The sequence below is a fragment of the Ascidiella aspersa genome, chromosome 7 (genome assembly GCF_963924565.1).
Source record: "Ascidiella aspersa chromosome 7, kaAscAspe10.2, whole genome shotgun sequence".
NCBI lineage: Eukaryota > Metazoa > Chordata > Ascidiacea > Phlebobranchia > Ascidiidae > Ascidiella > Ascidiella aspersa.
The window spans coordinates 16,431,317-16,454,236 of NC_139453.1; the positions used below are offsets into that span (position 1 = coordinate 16,431,317).

The 22,920-nt window shown below is 34.1% G+C and overlaps 1 protein-coding gene across 1 annotated transcript; it reads left to right on the forward strand.

Annotated features, from left to right (window-relative positions):
* The first annotated feature begins 8,505 nt into the window (after window positions 1-8,505).
* LOC146138056 (uncharacterized) lies at window positions 8,506-22,309 on the forward strand. Its single transcript, XM_083394507.1, has 13 exons — window positions 8,506-8,529; window positions 8,585-8,678; window positions 9,332-9,388; window positions 9,457-9,544; window positions 9,649-9,768; window positions 11,671-11,869; window positions 15,573-15,723; window positions 16,125-16,303; window positions 17,635-17,800; window positions 17,928-18,025; window positions 19,529-19,708; window positions 20,082-20,125; window positions 20,328-22,309. Exons 1-13 carry the CDS (start codon window positions 8,506-8,508, stop codon window positions 20,734-20,736), a joined length of 1,809 nt encoding a protein of 602 aa, XP_083250633.1. The 3' UTR covers window positions 20,737-22,309.
* Window positions 22,310-22,920: the final 611 nt, after the last annotated feature.

Below are 22,920 nucleotides of genomic sequence, written 5' to 3' on the forward strand. Positions count from 1 at the left end.
AAAATGACCTGACATATTGACGTATTATAATGAAACCTCTTTACAATTAGTAAACAAATCTGTTAACGTTAAATATTCATACCGGTCTGCGGTTACTTCATTGAGGCTAGGTTACGTTAATCTAATCTTTAATTTTAAAGGCTTTAGGCTACGGTTTAGCATTACAAAAATAAATAAACAAAGGTTTGTTTGTCATCTACAGAAACCAATATACCATTACAATATTACGATCTTAACGTACTAAATCAAAATACATTGGCCCGCCTTTAGGCGCTTATATTGTACAAGTTTACTGAAGTCAGATTAAATATCTAATACATCACACTGTTAACTTCATATAACTCGAGAACATGGTCCTTTACTCTCAACGAAAATCGTCAGTGTTAATATATGCATGCCTGATAGCCAAACAAACAGACTTGCAGCAAGGCAACCTTTCATTGACACCTATTATTATAAAATAGTCCAGGCTTTTAGTAAGCTGTGATTACTTCCTTGTTCAAGAAACTCTAATCAAGAAACTTTCGTTGCACCAAATACTTAGCGTCACACTTCCTAACTGTAAAAGAGTCACACGCCAGCTTTTGACTTACGTATCTTCACGTTTTACGTACTTCTATAACTTCCATGTTAAACACTATGTCGTACAGTGCCTGTGCGGTGTCAAAAGCGACAGAAGGGCCCATATAAAAGTTTAGATACAGTTCTTACCTTTTGGTGCGATCAGAACGAACGCCTAACTCAACTTACCAAATTGCTATCCTTGTCATATATTTCGTTGCATAGAAATTACTCGCGCGTGGTATGACGATGACGCAGATAGCCTATTCACTTCATGATGACACACAAGCTATTAAAACAATTGACTATGACCAACTTAGTTTCATTGGTAAATAGAAATGGTTAACTCAGAATAGCATATTGTGTATTCCATGAAATGGCACACAGGTTTTCAAAACAAACAAATGACAAGTTGCGTTTGTCTTCTAGAATCTAGATGAGAGTTTAAGCTCCACAGCGCTTCAAACGGTCCTTAATAGTAATTCAGCCACTAGATTGAAGTGATTATAAAAGTTTAAACAAAAGGCCTGTCTCATGGAATTGTAAGGTTTTAGTTTTTTGATCAGCCAGGGAATAAAACAGGGTTACTTAAATGACGGACTGGTGTGCTTTTTTTCTTTGAAATGTTGATCGTGAACCTTAACGAATGTTTACTTTACTAAAAAAATGTCGAACTACTTTGCTGTCCGACTATAGGTAAAAATTTTCAGAAAATCGACAGATTTTACACCTCACTAGCAGGACAATAAATCGTCCTATTTCAAAATATGTATATGCATAGACCAGACAGTGTGTACTTCCGTATCCGGTACTTTGCTAAAGTTAGCTCAGTACCCATGGTATAAAATATAATTATATATATATATGGGGATACCATATGTCAGCTTATAAGAGGACTTGTTCTCTGAAGAAAAAATGAATGGTATACTACATCAAGGACACTTAAAAATTCCCACATGTCTTTAAATGTGGTTGTGTTAATTCTTTATCATTCGTTAACTACATTTTTTAATATTTATTTTTTTTTTACTAAATTAAAACAAATAACAGATGGAAACACTTTAAATACAAAGCGAGATATTTTGTTATTAAGCGGGGTTCTGCAGGTGTCTTATGAAAGGTTTTATAACAACTGGTCTAAAAACGCATGACCTATGCGGCTGCAGCTCAGATAACAAAACCACTACAAGTGGTTTTATTAGGCAACAGCTTTTTTATGCCAAATATTCTTAGATTTTTATTTAAAAGTTCCGACCGATACTCAATGTTCATTTTATGGACTAACAGTTTTAGGTTTACCGTGAGCTTTTATTAACCCTAAGAGTCGCAATTCCAACTAAACCTGAACGGTGAACAGTAAAAGGTCAACACGGTAGACTCCCCAATGTTGAAACTATTAAAGAGATATTAAAGGGTGGTCTTTTTAACAGTTCATAGAAATATTTATTGGCGATAAAGCGATACAAAGAAGGCGCAATCTAATAGGAAGTAAAAATAAAATAAACAAGCGACCAAAGAAAAGAAAAAGAACAACATAAAAAAGTTCACGATATTTCTTGGTATTCTTATCCCAGCTTTGGCTTCGTTTAGGTCCAATACACTCTGGCATTTTATTGTACAATATAGTATTTATAAGGTTCGAGTATTGGTAGGCTTTTTTTAATTTTGCATCTTTGGAATTAAAATCGGGCACACAACACACAACAACATGTAGTCTTCAAATTCGTTTCCTGAATGCAAACTAAGGACGTCAAGCGTATAGCTCATTTTAGAAAAATTCAAGAACATTCATGCGCATAGTCTTGCGCTAAGTGATTTGATAACATGTTACAGAACGAGTCAATTACCGGGCTGACGACTATAGCCTTTGGTGAGAGTGCGTATACACGCTCTCTTTCGCTACCTGGCGGTTATAGGTATAATCTCTTTCTTGTGTTTCTTTATATACTGCAAAATTCAGCTACAGAAATTATTGCCATTTTCGTAACCGTAATTACTTAACATCGCACAGACAACGCCATTAGTCCAACAATTTTCTTTTCTTTTAATGTTTAGTGCGATTTAGTATTAAATTGGGAAATAGCCTACTTGCCCAAGGAAACGATGAGTATATAGCACTTCTAGTATGTTTTACTTTACCTGAGAGAGATCGCCCACCCAGACGAGAACAAACTACTCTGTCTGCTCCTGCATGTTTCAATGGGGGGAGTACTGACCACCGTACTTTATAATTCCGGTAAATCGAAACTGAACAAACTTCCTCGACAATTCAACGGGAATCAGCGACGGAATAGCGCAAAGGCGACTGTTTATTTGGTATTAGCTGGTTACAATGCTGACTTAATATCTGCACGCATACAAGGAAAACAAAATGTGTGGAAACGGAGATTTTCTGGGGTAACACTAATTTACGGAATGATGAATGGTCGGAATGGTCGGAATGGTCGGAACGCTCACAGTATTATTATTAAATATAATAACACTTGACCCACCACCACCCAAACGCTAACCCCCACCCTAACTCAAATATTGTGCGTTGGTTTAATAATTGTTTTAACGGGGTAACACTTAAATTAGTGAGCGTTCCGACCATTCCGACCATTCATCATTCCTTAAATTAGTATTACCCATTTTCTGTGCACGACAATTCGCATACCAAATACGCACATATAGTGGTGCACAGCGATGCAGTCTTTTTAATTTACTGCCATGTTGCGAGTATTTTAGTTCGCGCCTTGGCAAGGGTTCTTAAACCCCGGGGTTTTGCAGTGTTTTTATTAATCTCCTACTTATACCCTCTTACCCGAATAATACGTTACAACCCAATATTCAGGTATTAAAGTAAGCGGGAATAATATTCCGGTTAAGAAATTTCTGCCATAACAGCGTTGTGGTAATAATTATTGCAGTCATCTGCAGTAAAAAATGTCGCTTCTTCGTCTTTACAAAGTTATCATAAGTCATCTCCTTAAGTGTACTTAAACTAAGATTCATTTGCATATTGTGCACGATATCGAATGTTAGTTGTTATTTTATGACGTTACGTTTATATGAAACTTTGTGATGTCATGCTTTGACGTAACTTTGTGATATCAAGCTTTGACGTAACTTTGCGATGTCATCTCTGAAAAACATTGTTCTGTTCTCACCGCCCCCAAAAAACTAGATCCGCGCTTGGTGGCGATAGCCAGCATCGGAATTTGTAATTGCAATTGTAAATTGTTTGTTTCGCTTGTTAAGAATTAACTTTTTTAAAACCGTTTTTGCATATTTACATTTCTCCCTATCTAGGCCTATGTGCAGGGTTGCCATACCCTGCTTATTTCTAAGATTTGTGCTTATTTTTGGATGCAGTGTCTTAGAAAACACTAGTGTGCTTATTTTGTATTTTGTAGATGTAGTTGATAATGAGTACTCATTTAATTGCCTTTTGTGCCTCGACGTATCAATCTTACGACTACAATGTAGACACTTATTCAAATAGAATTGTTCATTGTCTCTGCTTCTAACATACGAGCACTTCAATTGGTACCTTGAGTAAACACTTTATTCGATACGGATCTTCATAATAATCATAATGTTAATGATTCACAATACTAATGATAAAGAGTCTTATAACGCAAGCTTATAAAGGCGTTAGAAGAGATCTGTATAAAGGAAGGCAAGACGTACATACGCAATAAAATGGTTATTTGTTACATTATAATACGTAGGCGTCACGTGATAATTGGGCGGTTTCAGCTAAGCTTTTTCTCTCGACTCTCTTATACACTGAAATAACATTTTTGTTCCAATATGGCTAAAACAAAAGTCCTTCGATCGACAAAGACACGTAACTGGCCAAACGCATATTCGATTCTAAAAATACCGAATTGTTGACAATATTGCGAATTTCAAAACATGCGTTAACTTTAAACGGATGTTCGTATGAGCCGGTGAGGCCTCACTCAGTGAAAAATGGTGTCTTTGCAAAATCTTGCTAGATCGGCATTAACATTTTGGTTATAGTTTCATATATTTATATTTATACATATAGGCGCTTTAGATTATTTTTAAAGTTTGAGACAATTAATTACTGCAATTTGTAATTACTCACGTTACATCTTTTGCGATTCAATACAAAATTAAAGTCTATTGATTTTTAACATTGAGCAACATTTCCTTAAAAATTTTCATTTTTTTAGTTTGCACAATTCGTTCAATGTAAGTTTTAAAATAACGACACATCACAAGAAAATACGCTTTGAAATTTCTGCTTTTTCACTATTAATTTTAACAAAGGCAGGTAATGGGCTCATCCCTAATTCGTGTTTATAGACTTACATGATTTTGAAGCATATATTTCGCGTGTGGAAAAATCATTATGCTTTTCTTCGAGGTATTTAGACTCGTGTTTGTTTTTTAACTACCTAACTAAACGCGGCTGCGCATGACGAGAGTTCCCTAAACTAAAACCCAAAAACGTACCAAATGTTTAAAAGAATTCGGAAATTTAACACAAAATTATTTCGTGCACAACAAAATTAAATCGTGATTCACAAGTTTAACGCGTTGATTTCAAACTATTGAGCTCCAAGCATAAAAATTACGCTCTTTTAACATTTATCAAAAAATCGTGCGATCGACGTTTAAGCTTAGACTTCATACATATAGACTATACATAATTTGCGAAATGCGATACATAATGGTTTAACAAAAAGTCACATAAAAGAAACTTTCAGACCTTTCAGTCGATAATTTTACTTATTTATTTTTAAATATGTTCAAAAGTATAATAGCTTTTCGCCTGATAAACTAGGCAGAATCAGTTATTGTGAAATCCATGTGCAATTGCGGTTTCTATAATTCCGAGCGGTGCTGACGTTCATCGGCAACGCTTGTTTATATTTAGTATTCCGTATTCCAAGCAAATGCTTTGCTGACGATATGGAGCGTATTTCGACGTATCTTTCGACGAGATCAATTCTTCCAACAGCTAGCTTCTTGCAGGTTCCAAAAACAATAGATTTCAGGCGGTCGTTTGTAGGTGGGTCGTACAGATTAAGGCACATCTTTTCTTTGAGCTTCGTTCGACGACTTTTCTTGTAGATATGCGTGAAATTTGAGTTCTTCGATCCTCACTCGATGGCAACAATTTTAAGTACCGTTGAAATGTTGTCGCATGCGATCCAGAACAAATATTTGATAACATTTTATACTGCAGGACAATCTAAGCTCACTTCAGTTTTTTTGTACAGTTTCTTATATTTTTCGTTTACTGAAATTTATTAATTAAGTTAAGTAGGCTAAGTTCGACAAAAAATGTGATACTTGGCCCCCGATGGTTAGCACTTACATTTATCTGGCTCTTGATAAAAAAAGTTTAGTGCCCCTGGCCTAAGGCGTCACGTCTCTTCTTAAATACATGGTTTTGCCTATTTCAAGCAAACAAACACATTTTTTTCGCGCTTTGCGCGATTAAACTACGTTTAGCGCATACATAAAAGGTGTTTTTAAGTTTTTATTTTATGACGTTATTCCTGAAAGCTTGGATTTCACCCCCCGGAATCCTGGATGTGCCCCTAGTCTAATATAGCGTGCTTATTTGTTGGTCTGAGCAGATGGTAACAGTGCTTTGAACTGTATCCACTAAATAGCCCACCCAGCTATGCTTATGTCATTTCGGCAAAATTACTTGACTTGCCTTAAGTTTCGGACAAAAGGCTTTTAACGACTATAGGAGAACTTAATAAATGCTACAGACTTGACCTGGACTCATCGGTCAAAGTGTTTACTTTAGTTATTTCAAAATGACTTCTTTGAAACCCTACTTATTCGTACTTACATAAAAGTGTTATTCCCTATGACCTTGGCCTAAAACAACGCGAAAAATGACAAAATACTGCATGCTAGTTGATTGCCTGTGGCTAAACGAAGTATAAGTGACATTTTTTAGTAAATTTATGTGAATTTTAATTGGTTAAGAAGCACCAAAGAGAAGAGTATTCTTTAATTGACCTGTGTTCTGTAGCAGTAAAAGTGTGCTTTCGTTTATGTCAGTGTTTCTAAACCTATGGGTCGCGACCCAAATTGCGTCGCCGTTCAATTCGGTTGGGTCGCCGACTGCAATAGTTCATATGGTTAAATTATTAAGATAGTTCGAGGGCAAGATTTCTATAAAATTTAAGAAAACTGTGGGTGAAACAAGACATGGCTCAAATTAAAAAATATGTTATGCTATTTTGATTGTGAATTTATTTAATATATTTGTATTATGTTTTGTTCAAATATAAAAATTTTAGTGAATAGAAATGGGTCTCCAAAGTTCGATGTTATATTTAGGCCTACGCCTAATATTCGGGTCGCCGTGAAAAAATTTAGAAACACTGGTTTAGGTCAATACAGTTTATAATCTTAGGCGTAATGTAATAGTGAACTACTGAGTTATACTTGTTCGTTCTCTAACTGGTGTATATTTAGCATTTTGCCTTTCAATTCCAAGCCTTTGTTGTGTGTCACAGTGAACTTTAAAGTGATATTCGGTTGCTGAGCTAATAGCGATTTCTATATAAATTTGGAAAAGTTGATTGTGTGCGCTTCTTTCTCATTGTTGATAGAAGAAAAGCGTGAAGCAAAATTGAAGGTAGGCCTCTGGTGTAATCAGGCTTTTCTTTGGAAAACTAAAAAAGGGATTATTATTATATTTATTATTTAACAATAATACTTGACTTATTCAAACACTAACCCATACCTTAACCCAAATAATAATGTGCGTTGTAGGATTCTAGGCCAGCGTCAGGGTATTTATTTTGGTGGCGCTTAGGGTTCCTCTTTTTTGCCGTTTTTTTTCACTCCCGGGAAACTAGATTGAAAAAGGAAAATTCCCGGGAATCCTGACGAAATTTTCGTGTCCTAATTACGTCATTATGATGTTTAAAATTACTTTATATTAGCTCTAAACATTTAATACATTTAAAAATAAGCTTATTTATGTTCTGTAGTATTGGTTGTGCAATCTTTTAAAAGACCAGTATTAAAGACTGCACCCTTATTTGTTTTTATTTAGAAAGCAAATGCTTGCAGGGCGCAATTTTATGGCTGTTTTTGCTGGTAAGTGCAAATAAACTAGGTTGGATACTTTGGATTTTGCGCGGGGAGACGATTTTGCAGCTTGAAATTGACATTTTTATAACATTTTCGCCCAAATTTGCGCCGCTGTAATAACGTTATTTCTAAAATTTGCACAGCAGAAAATGGAGTACTATGCTAAAAACCGATAGCGTTACCAAAATCAATTTTACGTTGATTTTACATAAAATACGCGGCTATGACCGCGACTGAGGCGGATACTGCCCGGGGGATAAAACCATAAATCTCCCGCGCAGGCCTTTCTAACCCGGCAAATAAAGCAACTCACGCATAAACTTTAATAGGTTTGGTAATTTTTTTTCTTTATATCAGTCCAAATTGACAATTTTTTTAAGGTTTGCTATGTTGCCTAAAAACCGGATTATAAAAAAACTTAATGGGAATCTGGCTCGTGATTTCACGGGAAATCCCGTGGATTTCTTGTCGAAAAATTCCCGGAGAGAAACCCTAGCGGCGCTGGTCTAGAATCCTACCAGATTTATTTTAACACTCACAAAACGAGGTGACAAAGTTGAAAGTTCAAGGAATGCATAAATATGTAGAAAATAAATATAATAATAATAATGCTAACTCTTCTTTTATTAACTTACTTACTTCTTAATTTAGCCTTGTTTATCGTCTAGAATTTAGACCAAACTGATTTTTGAACACATAATACCTTAGTAAATCGATGTTCTATTTTTCAGAATTACCTTTACATATATGTTTTCAATGTTTTTTGGTTAAGATTAATTGTATCTCTTTACTTTTGCAGTGCAAAAATATTTTAAATAGTTGATTTTCCCATCAACATTGGAGTTTGTTTTTTCAGCCTTGATGGAAGACGCCGTTGATATACCAGTAAGTATAAAACTACCCCAATTAGGCGACTGTGTATACATTTGATTGTTTTCAGCTTGGATTTGGACATGACACTCTCGATGCTGACATATTTGGTTTTGGTGATACCTCCATTTTATTAGAAAAAGATGACCATCCACCTACATCAGGTATTTTTACAACAGGCTTTCCTAAACTTAAAAAAAAAACATTTTTGGTTGACACATGGTTAGGATAAAATTATATAAAAGGATGTCATACATCAAAGAAACTTTCAGGTAATAAAATTTTTAATTAAAATGAAGGCTGATCACATTCCAGATGAAGTCAGAAAAGCATTTTTTTTTATTATACTTTGTTTGGGAAAATTTATCCCATTTTGAAAAAATACACTAAAATAATAATTACAGTAGGCATTTATAGACCCCTAAAATTAGTTCACAGGGCTTTTTTGAGAATCCCTTTATAGAGTGATAGAAAATGGCGATAGAGGAATTTGCTGATTTTGCAATTGTAACACATTCCTTAAATGTCATTACACACAAATTTAACAGATAAAACAACTGTAAATGTTTGTGTTTTTAAATTATGTAAATTTTGTTACTTGATTTATTTGTTTGCTTCTAATATTATTATGATTTAATTTTTTTTCAATTTATTTTAAGATATAAGGTATTATTGTTTCATTTTACAATAATATCGCAGCTGAATTATTCAACCGATTTTGTAAATCTAGTACAATAAAATCTCAAAAACTGATTTTTACTACTATATTTAAAACTTATTATTAGATTTGATATAAATGTTGTTTATCATTTTATAGATACAACAACTTTATTGATTCCTGCAACTAAAGATTCATCAACAAAACTGTCTGCAGGTTTGTTGCAATTGGAGGTTTTGTTTTAAATCACTGCATTTTAAAAACATTAAAGGTTATGTATTCAGGAAACTTAATTATGGGAAAAATACCTCGTAGACCCACATCTCCTAAGAGATCAGCGGGTGAACTTCTTCTTGGTGACTTGCCATTGAAGTAAGTATAAAATATGTTGTTTAAAATTTAAACTGAGATTACATATTAATTTTTTTAAGCTTATACTTTAGTGTAAAAAATGTTAATAAAGCCTGTTTTTTTAGGCAAGATTATGTTGTTTCACTCTCAGAAGTATTCCAAGATAGTGACAGTGAAGAAGATGACCAAGACGGTTTTGAGTTTAAGCTTACTCATGCATCAAACTCAATTAAGCATTTTATGTTGTGAGTGAATACTGTGGTTCTACATTAAAGATTAGTTCAATAACAAAAAGTTATTATATTTTATGAAGTAAATTACTTATTCAGCATACCCTTCTACAATTAAAGAAATGTTACCTTATTTTAAAAATACTACCTGATTGCTACTTTTTGTAGAGTAAAGTTAAATGTTTGGTGTTTGCAAAGCATTCTTATATTTCAAGTCAGGGTTGTGCAACAGTTTATAAAGGCAGGCAAAATTTAAAATATCAACGGGATTTTAATTTTATAACAAAGTTAGTATCCATTTCTTACTTATTTATGAGCAGCACAAAACAACAAACAAATTAATTGCAATAGCAATCATATCTGTAGCCTGTTTACTATATTCATTGTTCAAATTCAACATATTAAGTAAATAAACTGTTGCAATAACAACAAGCTTTTTTAGACAAGTTTACATCAGCAGTATTTAGAAAAAATTTTTTTTCAATGTTAAACTGTCAACTGAGCATGACAAATCACCCTGAATCATTTAAATCTAGTTCTGCTTATTATAGAGGAACTGAAACTGATATAGTAACTTTATATTCTTCTTGGCATACTATTTGAATGAATAGCAGATCATCTTTGTAATAAACTATATGAAGCATAACAATGTTTAGAAGTCGAACAGAATATGTTGTTCGTTGTGTTGCATTGTACTTACTATATCACCAAACAAAAGGTAATGGCTAAACATGGTATTTCTATTACGTATTTTAACTAGTTTTGTAATGTGCGCAATTTTTAGAATTTCAGCCATTTGTGATTTTTTTGTTGCAAGATATATATGTGAGCATTCTGAGCGAACTGTTTAGCAATAAATTGCTGTTTTTTAATTAGTGTGTATTAAACTTTATTATGACCAATCCCCCTCAAATAGAAGTTACAAAATTAAATAAAAACATACTAGGATCCAATATTTTGTCTGCTCAAATCACACCCAAATTCTACAATCACAACCCAATATACTAGATTGCCTTTTGTGTTTGTAAGGGTTAACGAACAGGTAGGGATCTTGCCAGTCTTCTGACAAGCATATTTGGCATAAACTCTTGTTTTTTTTTATTGCGTCCCTCAAAGGTAAATGCTGCGCGTGGACTCACAAATTATCTGATTTAGGAATTTTCTCCTTTTTAGTAAATCAATACCGCTTTGTAATCCGGCTATTGTATCAAGCCTAATATGTTTCTCATTAAAAAACAAGATAACTGGAATGTATGCTTTTTGTGCTTCATGTAAAATGTTAGTGATTTTGGTGTAGTCATTCAGCTTAGAGCCAACAAAGCCAATCTTTAATGTGCCCAATATGTCAAGTTTCCTTGTAAACCAACTGAAACAAATTCACTACAATTTTTGTTGTTCAGTGTGATTAACTTCATTTTATGTTTCACAATTGCACACCAGTTCATACTCTAAATTTAGATATGGAGTAGTTTTCTTATTGCCAACACATAGCGAAAGTAGATCTTGTACGATACATTATAAAACATTGCTATGTATGCTTGGGATATTACTGTCTTATTATTTTTGCATTTGTGTGAAGGGGAAGCAGCATTTTCTTTTAGGTGTAAATATAGCTAAAAAAGTATAGGAATCACTTCTATAGAGAGAAACATGTATAGATATAGTGGCAACTATATTGGTTGATATTCCTCTAAAATTATGCCTTTTTTCTATTTCACTGAGTTTTACAACAAATCACTATAAATTGAAATTATAGGTTTCAATGTAGGATGCTGTCTAAAATAAAGATTTTTTTAATGCTTTTATTAAATATAATTACCATTCTGACCAGAGTGTCATGAATGCCTACTGCACTACTAAACATAAGGGTCCATGTTACAAAACTTAAGCACTACAAATTTGCAGAGATGTTCACAGTGAAAGCAGCAAAGGAGTGGACATGCTGGATGCAGGAGGTGAAATCAATCCAACTTGGGAAGATCAAACCAGGCCCACATTCCAACATCAAACAAGTGGGGCTGTGCCCATTAATCCTTCTTCTCTAGCTATAGACAAAGAGTTCCAGTATGATATGAATCATCCGGAAAGAGGCTGTTTCATTATTTTAAACCAACAGGTTTGTTTGACTGTATTTTTTTAACATCAAGGCTGTATCAGTGGTTCCCGATCTTGTCGTTCTTACAGCCCCTCCTGTTGCACCCAAACAAACACAAAAATTGTTTCAAGATGCTTACCAGTAGAGCCCATATTGCAATTCCAGAAATGGGAAACATCCTTTATCACCCTTTGCACTCGGTTGGTAACCACTGCCCAATATGTTACTTTGAGAGCAGAACATTTTTAGGATTATGTGCAATATGAGATAACAAAAGCTGAAAAAAATTAATTCTTGTTGTAAAGTCTTAAAGGTTTCCTTCATAAATTCCATTTTGTATCTGAAAAGTAATTAAAAATGTAGTTTAAGTAGTGAACAAGTATTTGAAAATTAGACATTAATTGTCCTTTGTCTCCACCTTTTATTTGTGAACAACCAATATGTTGCGTCATCGTGTTGCAATCATTGTTTTGAGACGTTTCAGAGCGAAAACCACGTGTTTGAAAGTTAAAACCTAAAACCTATAATTTTTCTGTTTTTTCCTGTTTCTTGTGTTTTTTTTTCACTTCGCTTTTATTGTAATATGTGTGCTTAATTATGATAATTTTAGTAGATTCATATGCTTCCCTCATACAGCAGCGTCATAGTTTACTTTTTGCTGGCCGCCTTTTTAGTTTATGATTAACCAAGTCGAATTGAATTACTAACCTATATTCAATGTTGATTTCTTAAACTTTGTTTATGGACGCTTTATTAGGAATTGTCATAACACTGTAAATTTATGTTACGTTAGTGTTAATGTTTTGACATATTAAGGAGCACAACTATATATGGTAAAATACGATATTTTATGTCAATATTATTTTTTTAGTTCTTATAGCCCTGCAGCCAAAAGAATACTAACATCCTTAACATGACGACAAATAGTGATATTTCAAGTAAAATACCGATTTTTTTCTATTTAGAATCTAGTTCTTTATTTGTTTTAAATGTAAAATAATGAATCCAGGATATCGAATTCAAATAAGTTTATTTAATAACTTACTCTTTATAATACAATGGAGGGAAGTGCGGTTGACAAGAAGAAACCCTATAATTTACTTTGTCAGAGATCAGCGTTCCACTAATGAAATATTACGTTTGGAACATGGCTTTCTAAGGAAATTGCAAAATCCCTGCACCTGTTTTTTAAATAGCTGCTAGGCCAATGACATTTGATTGGCTCGCAAACCTAAGAGTGCGAAAGGTGTCGCAATCAATAATATATTTGGGCGCGTGAAAATATGATGACGTTATATTGAATAACCAAACCTTACAACAGCGCCCACCATACAAACTTGTCACGTTTGTGGATACAAATAATGACATAATTTTATCGGTTCCAATTGCGTGATATAAATGACACCCTACATGCGATATTGAACTTTAAACACCCCCTAGGGCCTAGGGTGATGTCAGTTAACTCAACACAAATCGACAAAAGCGGGTTGTTCAGGGTTGTTCAATTTTTTTGCAAAACATTTCAAACCTGTCTGTTATTTTTTGGTTGAGTTCAGACAATAAGTAAATGTGTAAATTTAGTTGCCTTTCTTCACTATAGTAAAACGATAGTCTTTTCCAAAACGGTTCTTTCCCTTTTTAACTGCTGTTGCAGCTTGTGGCGCAACGTGATGTTTGTTGCACTGCTATTGATTTGTGGTGTAGACTGTAGATCATTGCAATGGCTGAGAATATTATGAAAGTGATGTAGAAAGTGATATTGTTTAAATTATTTCGCGAAAGTATATTAATCACAACAATCATTTTCCACATAACATTTAAGCAAAATTAACGATTATTATTTTACGTAAGTCATCATTTATTTGTTTATAAAATTTTGTCAACCGTACATTAAATGTGAGCAATTAATTATTTCGTTAAATCTGGCGATTGGAAGTAACTTTAAATTTACTATTGCGACATATATATTACGTCATAGGTCTGTTTGTCGAGTAGATTCTATAGGGTTTGAATGTGCGGATAACTGTAATTTCCTGTCTGTCCTTTGACTTGTTTTGCTAGTTTAATCATTTGGCTTGTTCACGTTTTTACCCATCCTAACTCCAATATATGGCAATTCAGATTCACAAAAAGGCGAAATACTATGTTTTAAAGACGATCATTAAATGTATGTAGTACAAGTACAAGAATTATTTTCCAATATTTAAAAAGTTTAGCGGCACACATGATGAATCTGTCGTGGCACACTAGAAAAATATTGAAAGACACTCTTTTAAAGCATTACTGTTGTCATTGCTGGGCCGTTTTATAATCATACTGACAGGGGAATTTTTAAGCATTACCGAGCTCTGACCAATATTCTAACAATATAACAGAGACTAATAGTGTTTATATACAATCTATACCAGTGTTTCCCAACCTTTTTGACACTAGTGCCCCCTTGGGCTAAATATTATTTCATATCGCCCCCCTCATCTTGCTTTACAGTAAAGTATCATATTAATCGTTGTCTAACATCATATTGTCTGCACTTTTGTTTCGATAAGCTGTCCGTAATATTTTAGGTTGTCTAACATACATTCACTATAGGAATTTATGGATACATTAATTCACCAGGTTATGTCATTACGAGGAAATATTCAACTTTCTGCGCCAATACTACCAGGGGTCGGCAACCTTTTCTTGTCACGGGCGCCAATCAAACTCAGAAAGGTCTCTGTGGGCCGCACAAAATGTTAACTAAGAATTGTGTTATTGGAATGTTAGAACAACTGTGAATCAGGCGGACCTCGGATTTTTTTCATCCATACTACTAATGAAAAGTGTAATAAAGCTAGTTTGAGGAAACGCGATAACCTTAGTGTTTATAGATAGTGTAATTCAGTGTTTGTTAAGCTCTTTAAGTCCTGGCGCACCTGGCGAGCGAAGCGAGCGCAATATTTTTGGGGTATACCAACATTTCTTTTAAATTTCGTGCTAGTATTTATTACATTGCCGAAAAAAATTAAAAAATGTTAAAAAATATATGTCTAATACTTTTGAATACGTTTTCCTTTTGTCCGCAGCAGTAAAAAAGCGCTAATCTATTTCAAAGACAGCATTAAAACGTAAACAAACTGGACGTAGAAAGATCATTGGCGCGAAGCGCGAAAATTTTTTGCCCGTACTAAGTTAAAATCGTCAAAAAGTATTTAAAATGGACTCGTCAAGTTGTCAAAGAGGTGGCGGGCCGTAAGTTGGCGACCCCTGCTTTAAATATACAAACATTTTGCCGCGTATATAACTGTGAAACGCAACAACAACCAATAACTTTACATAAGAAAGTCAATTATTACGTAACAATGGTCGGAAAACTACTACAAGTTCGCAGTACAAAAGTTGCCATTTAAGGTTAAAAGTTACCTACAGTCCTGTTTGTTACTATTTTTATGTAAACTTTTTATAAAATTTAGCCTATAAGTACTTTGATGTAACGCCCCCTTATGTGCATTCAGCGCCCCCCAAATTAGAAACAGACCCAAAACGCCCCCTTGTAACTCGCCAACGCCCACAAGGGGGCGGTACCGCCCACGTTGGGAACCTCTGATCTATACAATCAATCGGTTTCATTGCCCTTTTGTCTTCTGTTCTTGGAAACGAAAACTAAATATTGCCTTCTGAGTTGAAATAGTTTATTTTAAATGCCTTTGACACAGTATTAGAATGTTAGATGTTTTTTCTGCAGAATTTTGATCCACATCTTAAAATGGCGCCCCGCAAAGGCACAGAAAAAGACGCAGCTAATCTAGAAAACACGGCGAAAAACCTTGGCTTTGAATACGTCCGAGTGTTCGACGACCTATCCAAACAAGAAATGAGTGACTGGATTGAGCAAAGTAATAACAATTTTAATTTGTATAATTTATTTTTTGGGAAAGTTTTTAGGTACACTATGCAATATGCATGGCGTCGGATATGCAATTTTTATTGTCAAACCCGAGTAAATCGATTAACGAGGAATAAAGAACACATGGTTAATAAAAAACAGAAGTGTGCAGATATTTGCCTAAGGATTTCACCAATAAGTTTGATTTTGAAAAAAAAAAAAGTTTTACTTTTTAAGTATGGATTGAATTGATCTCAGTTATTAACTTGTGTTAATAAAAGTTTGTATCGATAATCTTTATTATAATAATGTTAATTTACTCGACCTATTTGGCTTTTGGTATTCATTTTCAGGTTGCCTTGTTAATGTTAATCACATAACAAAACAGGAAATAATGTATTTTCTTTACAGTCGCAATGCATGATCACACAGACTATGATTGTTTCGTGTGCTGTGTTCTTACGCACGGTGGCGAAGGTGATGTTTTATACGCAAAAGATGACAGTTTTAAGCTCAAAGATCTCACCTCTTGTTTTCGGCCAGATAAGTGTCCTTCACTAGCATCCAAGCCCAAGCTTTTTTTTGTGCAGGTAAGGGCTTTACTTTAAAATGTTTTTATGCAAATGCAATTACCGTTTTTCACCATCTTGACCAGGAGTACCCTTTTCAAAAAGTTAAATCTTTCGGTAGTCCCATTTTAAGTATTTTTTTACTCACCCAGGTATGAATTCAGCTTTTATGTTTTGCAATGTGAACATTTTTAAAGATGGCCTCACAAAATTACGTTGTCAGCATGAGTTTATAAAATAAGTAAATTAAATAAACGTGTTATGCTCAGTCCAACTCGTGCGCAAATGTTCATAATGTTATCTATTTAGCCTATTATGAATAAATATCCATTTATCTTAAGTGTTTTAACGAATTGGTTGTGCAAAAAGATCGTACAGATCTCGATATATTAAACTAGGTTAGTTTTGCAAAGCGTTCATGCCGGAAAGGCCACCACAGACATAGATGTATGTATGCCTGCACAGAAAACCTATTACGATTTTCAAAAAATAGTGCGGTAATGATAAATTTAAGTTTTATTTTGTGTGTACTAATGAACCATATTACCCATGATGCTTTTGTCTCATTGTAATGACATAATAGGTTGGCTTAAGATGGCAGAAGTTTATTTCGGAAAGATCGTCGTCAGTTTGTCGCTGTAGCTGCTTTATGTTGGATTTTTTTTCAAAACCAAAGTCTTTATTATTCTGGGATGTTTAGTAGCTCAATTTAATAATCGTGTCATATATCAGTTCTATTTTTTTTACCCAAGGCTGTGCTGGTTGTTTTCATATTTTGGAATTAGTACAATATTGAACTCTAATTTCTTATTTTTTTCTCCGCTTATCAGAAACGTCGAGATAATAAAAGTATATCTAGCATGCTTAGCTACTGTGCCCCACCATTATTTTAGAGGTAACCAGGTGCTTCCTGATGTAGCAAGGTATACAACACGGATCTCAAAACTATATGTTTATACTGTAGAAGTGTAGATAGAACAAAGCGTAAAGACGTAGAGCGAAGCGTGAAAATGAAAAAGATCTCCACAGCTCAACGTAATATAAATCACCAAAAATGAAAATTCATTCGCGCGATTTGCAAAGTGTAAATAAATTATTGTTAGAAAACTAGTTCAGCGAACCTTTTTTCGTGCTTTAAATTGTAACTCTGGAAAAAGTTGAAAATAGAACTCCGGTTTCATCGTAAAGTGAACAGCGTTACCCTTATTAAAAAAACAAAAATTAAAATAGATGTATGCATCTGGCGGGCCGGGTGGTGCGGCCCAGCGGCAGCAGTTTGGTCACATCTGAAGTAAACCGTGAAAACCTACTCGCATTTATGATAATTCCGAATTGCGTATGTTTACAAAAAGGCGTGTCGTGGTTTCGTATTGGACCGTGGCTTCCAAACAAAATTGGTGAGCCGTGACGCAGTGGATGGGAAGGCGACTCCTGGTGGCGATCAGGTCGACGGTGGGATGGAGATTCACACAATTCCCGTCGAAGCAGACTTTCTTATCGGCCAGTCGACCGTAGAAGGTATAATGCTACAAAAAGTGAAATGGTATCATGTTTTAGTACTATTAAAAATTACTTTTTTGCCAGATTAAACTAAAAAAGCTGTAGTAACTCAGTTGATATTTTAAATTAGTATTTTACCTTAAAGATTATTACTCCTGGAGAAATGAATGCAACGGATCAATCTTTATCCAAAACCTTTGTATGTGTCTTAACAAATGGGGACACAACAAAGAAATCATGCAGGTATGTTTAAAACGCAATCGTTTTGTCGGCATATATTTAAAACATAGGCGTCCAACCTTTTTAAATAAAGGCCCAAATGTGCGTTAAAACAATTCGTGGGATATATGTTAATTAGCGAAATATTACTGGAGTCATAAGATATTTCGGCTCGAATGAAGTAAAACTACTCAGATATATTCCTCAGGTGACAAATAAATATCAGTAAACTTGAAGGAGATAATAGTGCTTATAAGGAAGCTTACTACATTTGAAAATCTGGTTTGTTAAAATGCATGAAATTATCTCAAAACTCTACTTTTTTCGTCACAAAAAATGGTTTTCGAAGTGTTTATCTTGACATTTGTTTATGATTTGTCTGAAAATTGTCTTCACGAATGTCACTCAGAAAATTTCCTGATAAATCTCACACTGAAATATAACTAAAATAATTTCAGCTTTGCTTGCCTCATTCATTTTCTAAAAAAATAACTAACCTAAGTACCAAATGCGCACAGATGAGGCTCGGTATTTTGTTTTGCTTAAAACGTTGCGCAAAATTGTTTTTTACGAGTTAAAAGTTGTCAAAAGAGCTTGGGGACCATGATTTTTTCATGGTTTTCGAAAATACACATACAAAAATATTTAACTATGCAGAATATTTGTTGTTAGCTTTCTCATCAAATGGCAATGAATAAAATGTATAATCTCTAGATTTTGATACGAGATTGTTATTATTGAAAACCTATTGGACGCGTCGCACAATGCTTTGTTTAAAAAGAGTTTTTTGATTTTTTTTACCACTATTCTAAAGTATAGCAATTGAGTCTTTTTCACGATCAAAAATATAGTTGCAACAACGGGTTTGCAATTTTATCTCTTTTGTACGTTGTTGCACAAGTTGTGATATAGTAACATTTAATATTATAGAGTACTCCTGCAACTCTGAAACTGCTTTGTGTACGGTAAATGATAAAAATGAACCAAAAAGTATCGTATACTAAAAGTTCCTTCGCGCTAAGGTAAATTGAGCGGCGAAGCTTTATATTTTAACGTCGTATTTCTAGCAGCGGACTAATAGATTATTGGAAAACTCGCTTCGTATAATTTAATATAACAAGCATATTTTCAAGATTGTTTAAAACCGTATGACTTATGTTCTACGACTTTTTTCATCGCAATATTCAAACAAACGCATAGTAAGAAATAGTTGCTGCTGTCATAACTTGCATAATATTAAGTACGTAACTAGTTCAACGAGCCACTTCTAAAATTTTGGCTGACACACGTGGAAGCCTTTGATAAAAATGTTTAAATGTTTATTGTTCTATGTGTAGTAGACTAGAGGGTATATCAAATATTTAAAAAACCTTGTACCTATAGCCGGCGTTGATTAACTTATACAAAAGAACAAGATTTACCATCATGTTTTTATGAGAACAAAGTAGTAATCGTCGGCAAAATGACCATGAAATGTACAAAGTGTAAAACAGGTTTCAAATTTTGACATATTTTTATCGTTGACAGCTACTGACCCGTGTGAACAGGATGACCGCATACGATTTCAGTTCGTCATCAATTAAAAGTGAAATGAACAACAAGAAGCAGATACCCTCGATCACCACTAGACTTACTGCTGAGCTTTACTTTCCCAAGAAGGTTTGCGAGGAACGCATCGAAGTCGACCATGGGACCGTACAGCCACAGGTAACAACTTATACACGTTACTACACTAAGTTGCGATAGTTCTTATGATCGGGTACATACTGTATGGGTATTGTTCCGATTTAGACCTTGTTCAGAGAGTTAGGTATGGATCCTATTTCGAACTGTGCTTTTATTTTCACAATGGGTTATTCTAAATTTCGGGCTTATTGCTTGTGCCTGGTAATATTCCTTTGTTGTGTTGGCGCATGCACATTATGTTGACCACCCCTGTTAAAGAGCATCCGCTGCCTTCTAAGTGGGTTGAGGAAAACACTGTCTGAACAAAAATAGTTCTTTCAGTTTAGTGATTAGACAACACTACGTTTTACTGACATGTATGGAACATCTAAACCTTTTTTGTATATGTTGTTAGGTCGTGGATCCAGGTGCCAGATTGTATTGGTCCAGCAACTATGCGTAAGTAAATCGTACAAACATTTTTATAAATATAGTATGTTTGATATTATAAACATTTTGTCCTTTTCGTATTAACGTAGTACAAAGCAATAGATACAGCTACCTCTCTGTTGCTGACCTGTGTCGTTCAAATATAATTTTAAGTTTTTCGCCTAAGGAAATTTTATCTGCGATTCAGAAACTACTTATGTTATGTAACCAGGCAAGCATCGGAGATCGGTGGTCCACCAAGTTACGACAGTGCCTTAATGTTGAATCAACTTCAATATCATCAGAACGACACGAGCATTTACCCACCTCCCCTGCCACCGAAAAAAAAGAAACCTATTCGAAAACTACCTAAAGACGCTGTTTCTATCCCCAAACGCATTGTTGGCCAACGAAAGATTAGTTACCCCATGGATATGTACAGTCGCTCTGCCGATCATCAGACCCCGACAACAATGCACAAAAGTGAGACAGTGCCTGCTGTCACCTTGAGACCAGCACGATCTTACAATTCAGAACGTCGCAGTTTTCCGACGGACACAAGTCGTATTGTTGTGACAGATCAACAATTAACTGTTGGCCCGCATCCAGTGTCAAAATCATACCGCGAAACTGACATGTAAGCATTTACGACTGCATCCACTTTCTTATTCCCACTACAGGTATCTCCACGGGGTATTTTTTGATTCGATAGATACACCTCCTGTTGTGTTGTAGTTCCTCTATGTTCTTCACGAACAGACTTTTTTAAAAATATTATCATAGTACTTACTATGTAACTACATTCTTGCTATTATTTGCAATATTTATATATAGCGTGTTAAGGCTCAGCATCACTTTTAGTTTGTCGTTTAAATGTGTAAATGTTTAACCGTTTGACAGCCCAATCCATCGTGTGATAAAATTATACTTAAAAAAAGGTAAAAAAGGCTTTTTTTTACTTTTTTATCGGGTGCTTTTCAAATCCATTGGGATACAACAACAAAGGTACTTTTTAATAATACAACTTTTTGAAGTTCAAAAACTTTTTGTTCGATACTACAGTAAGATATTAACCACTGTTTTTTATGTTTACGATTTTTACTGTATTTTAAATTTTGTTAATTGTGCACTTTTATTTGTATGAAGTATGCATTTATTAAACAAAGTTTCTGGGCTTCTGTTGCTGAAAAAATTCAGTTCTTCAACTGCCTTGTTAAACAATCCAAATAGAACAAGACATAGCGTGTTGTTTATATTCATTGTGGATTACTGTAGGTTTTTTGTTTTGTTTTTAGTGTAGCCAATTATATTAAATCTATTGTTTTTCTATACTTATAAATTGAAAAAAAAAAATTAAAAAATATGTTTTTGTGATATTTGATACTATTTTTTGACTGTCACACCTTTCTTTAATTTCGCAAATGGCAATTTGATTTGTTTCTTGTCATAATATAAACAACAACACGATTTTTCCGCATTAATTAAACTTTCTAATTTATTACTTTTTGTTTTATTTTGCATTTCACGTCCAGGAATAATTCAAAAATATCTATCTACTATTTACCAAGCATATTATAGGCCCACTTTTACAGCGTTAGTTTTTGGTTTTATTTGTATCCAACCTCACTATGTTGGAAGGGCCCTTCTCTTGACATAAACAACTCTCATTATCCAATTAGTATACCATGTGCTTGTGCAATGCTGCAGTGCCTATTACTTATAATTGTATAGATATGTCCCTCCTTTTTAAAAACACCTTATATATTGTATCGCTGTTTTTCTTATCCGATGTATTAAACAGTCTTTTTTTAAATAAAAACGTATATTTGTCTACTCGATGCTTAACAATATAAAATCCAAAAATACCATCCCCTGCCAGAAAAGTCGGTGCTTTCCTCTGTTAGCCACCCTTGATTTGAGGTATTACGTCAAAAAATGTCCGTAGTGAATAGTCGCTAAATGCTTTCCGGCCATTAACATTTTTTTTCAAATGCGCCCCATACATTGAATTAGCATGCATTATGTTTATGGTCTGCGTGACCGCGTTCAAAAGGCACTTTTCGTTCTATAAAAGCGACGGTTTATTGTTTTATCGTGGGGTGATTGCGGAATGTAAAGGAACTAACTCTGTAACCCAATTTGTCAATGTTGGTATTTGTGTGCCAGTTCTATCGATGTAGGAGTTACGACTACGGTTTGCCATTTTGTGGACCTATCGTTATTGAGGGATTTAGCTTAGCTGTTGACCTATTAGGTTTTGCTTAGTTGTGGACCTATCGTTATTGAGGGATTTAGCTTAGCTGTTGACCTATTAGGTTTTGCTTAGTTGTGGACGTATTAATATTAAATAAAATCATAGTCGATTTTTATTAATTTATTTTACCAACATGTTGTATTTATATGTTTACACATTATGAAAAGAAGTTGTTTAAAGGTGACGAAACCAATTCGATGTCATAAAACATGGTTTGTCCATTTTATAATCTTGGCTTTAAAGAAAAAAATGTTTATGTTACCGAAATTCAAGAATTTAAGGGGATTTAAAGAGGGCCTTTATACTAATACTTGTTTTTTATGTTGAAGAGGAAATACATTCCAATAAAGACCGAAAATGCCACACTATTTAAAAAAAAATTGTTTTAAAACAGTGCCATATTACACGCGCGACTTTTGTTTGTACGATGCCAAAAACAAGGCGTGTAATTTACTTGAAAGAGGAGATTCGCGATGCAAAATATAGAGTTTGCGGCGACATTAAACTTGAAATCAAACATAAAAAAATCACACTTAATTTTGCTCTATCGGTACTGATTCCATAACAGTTG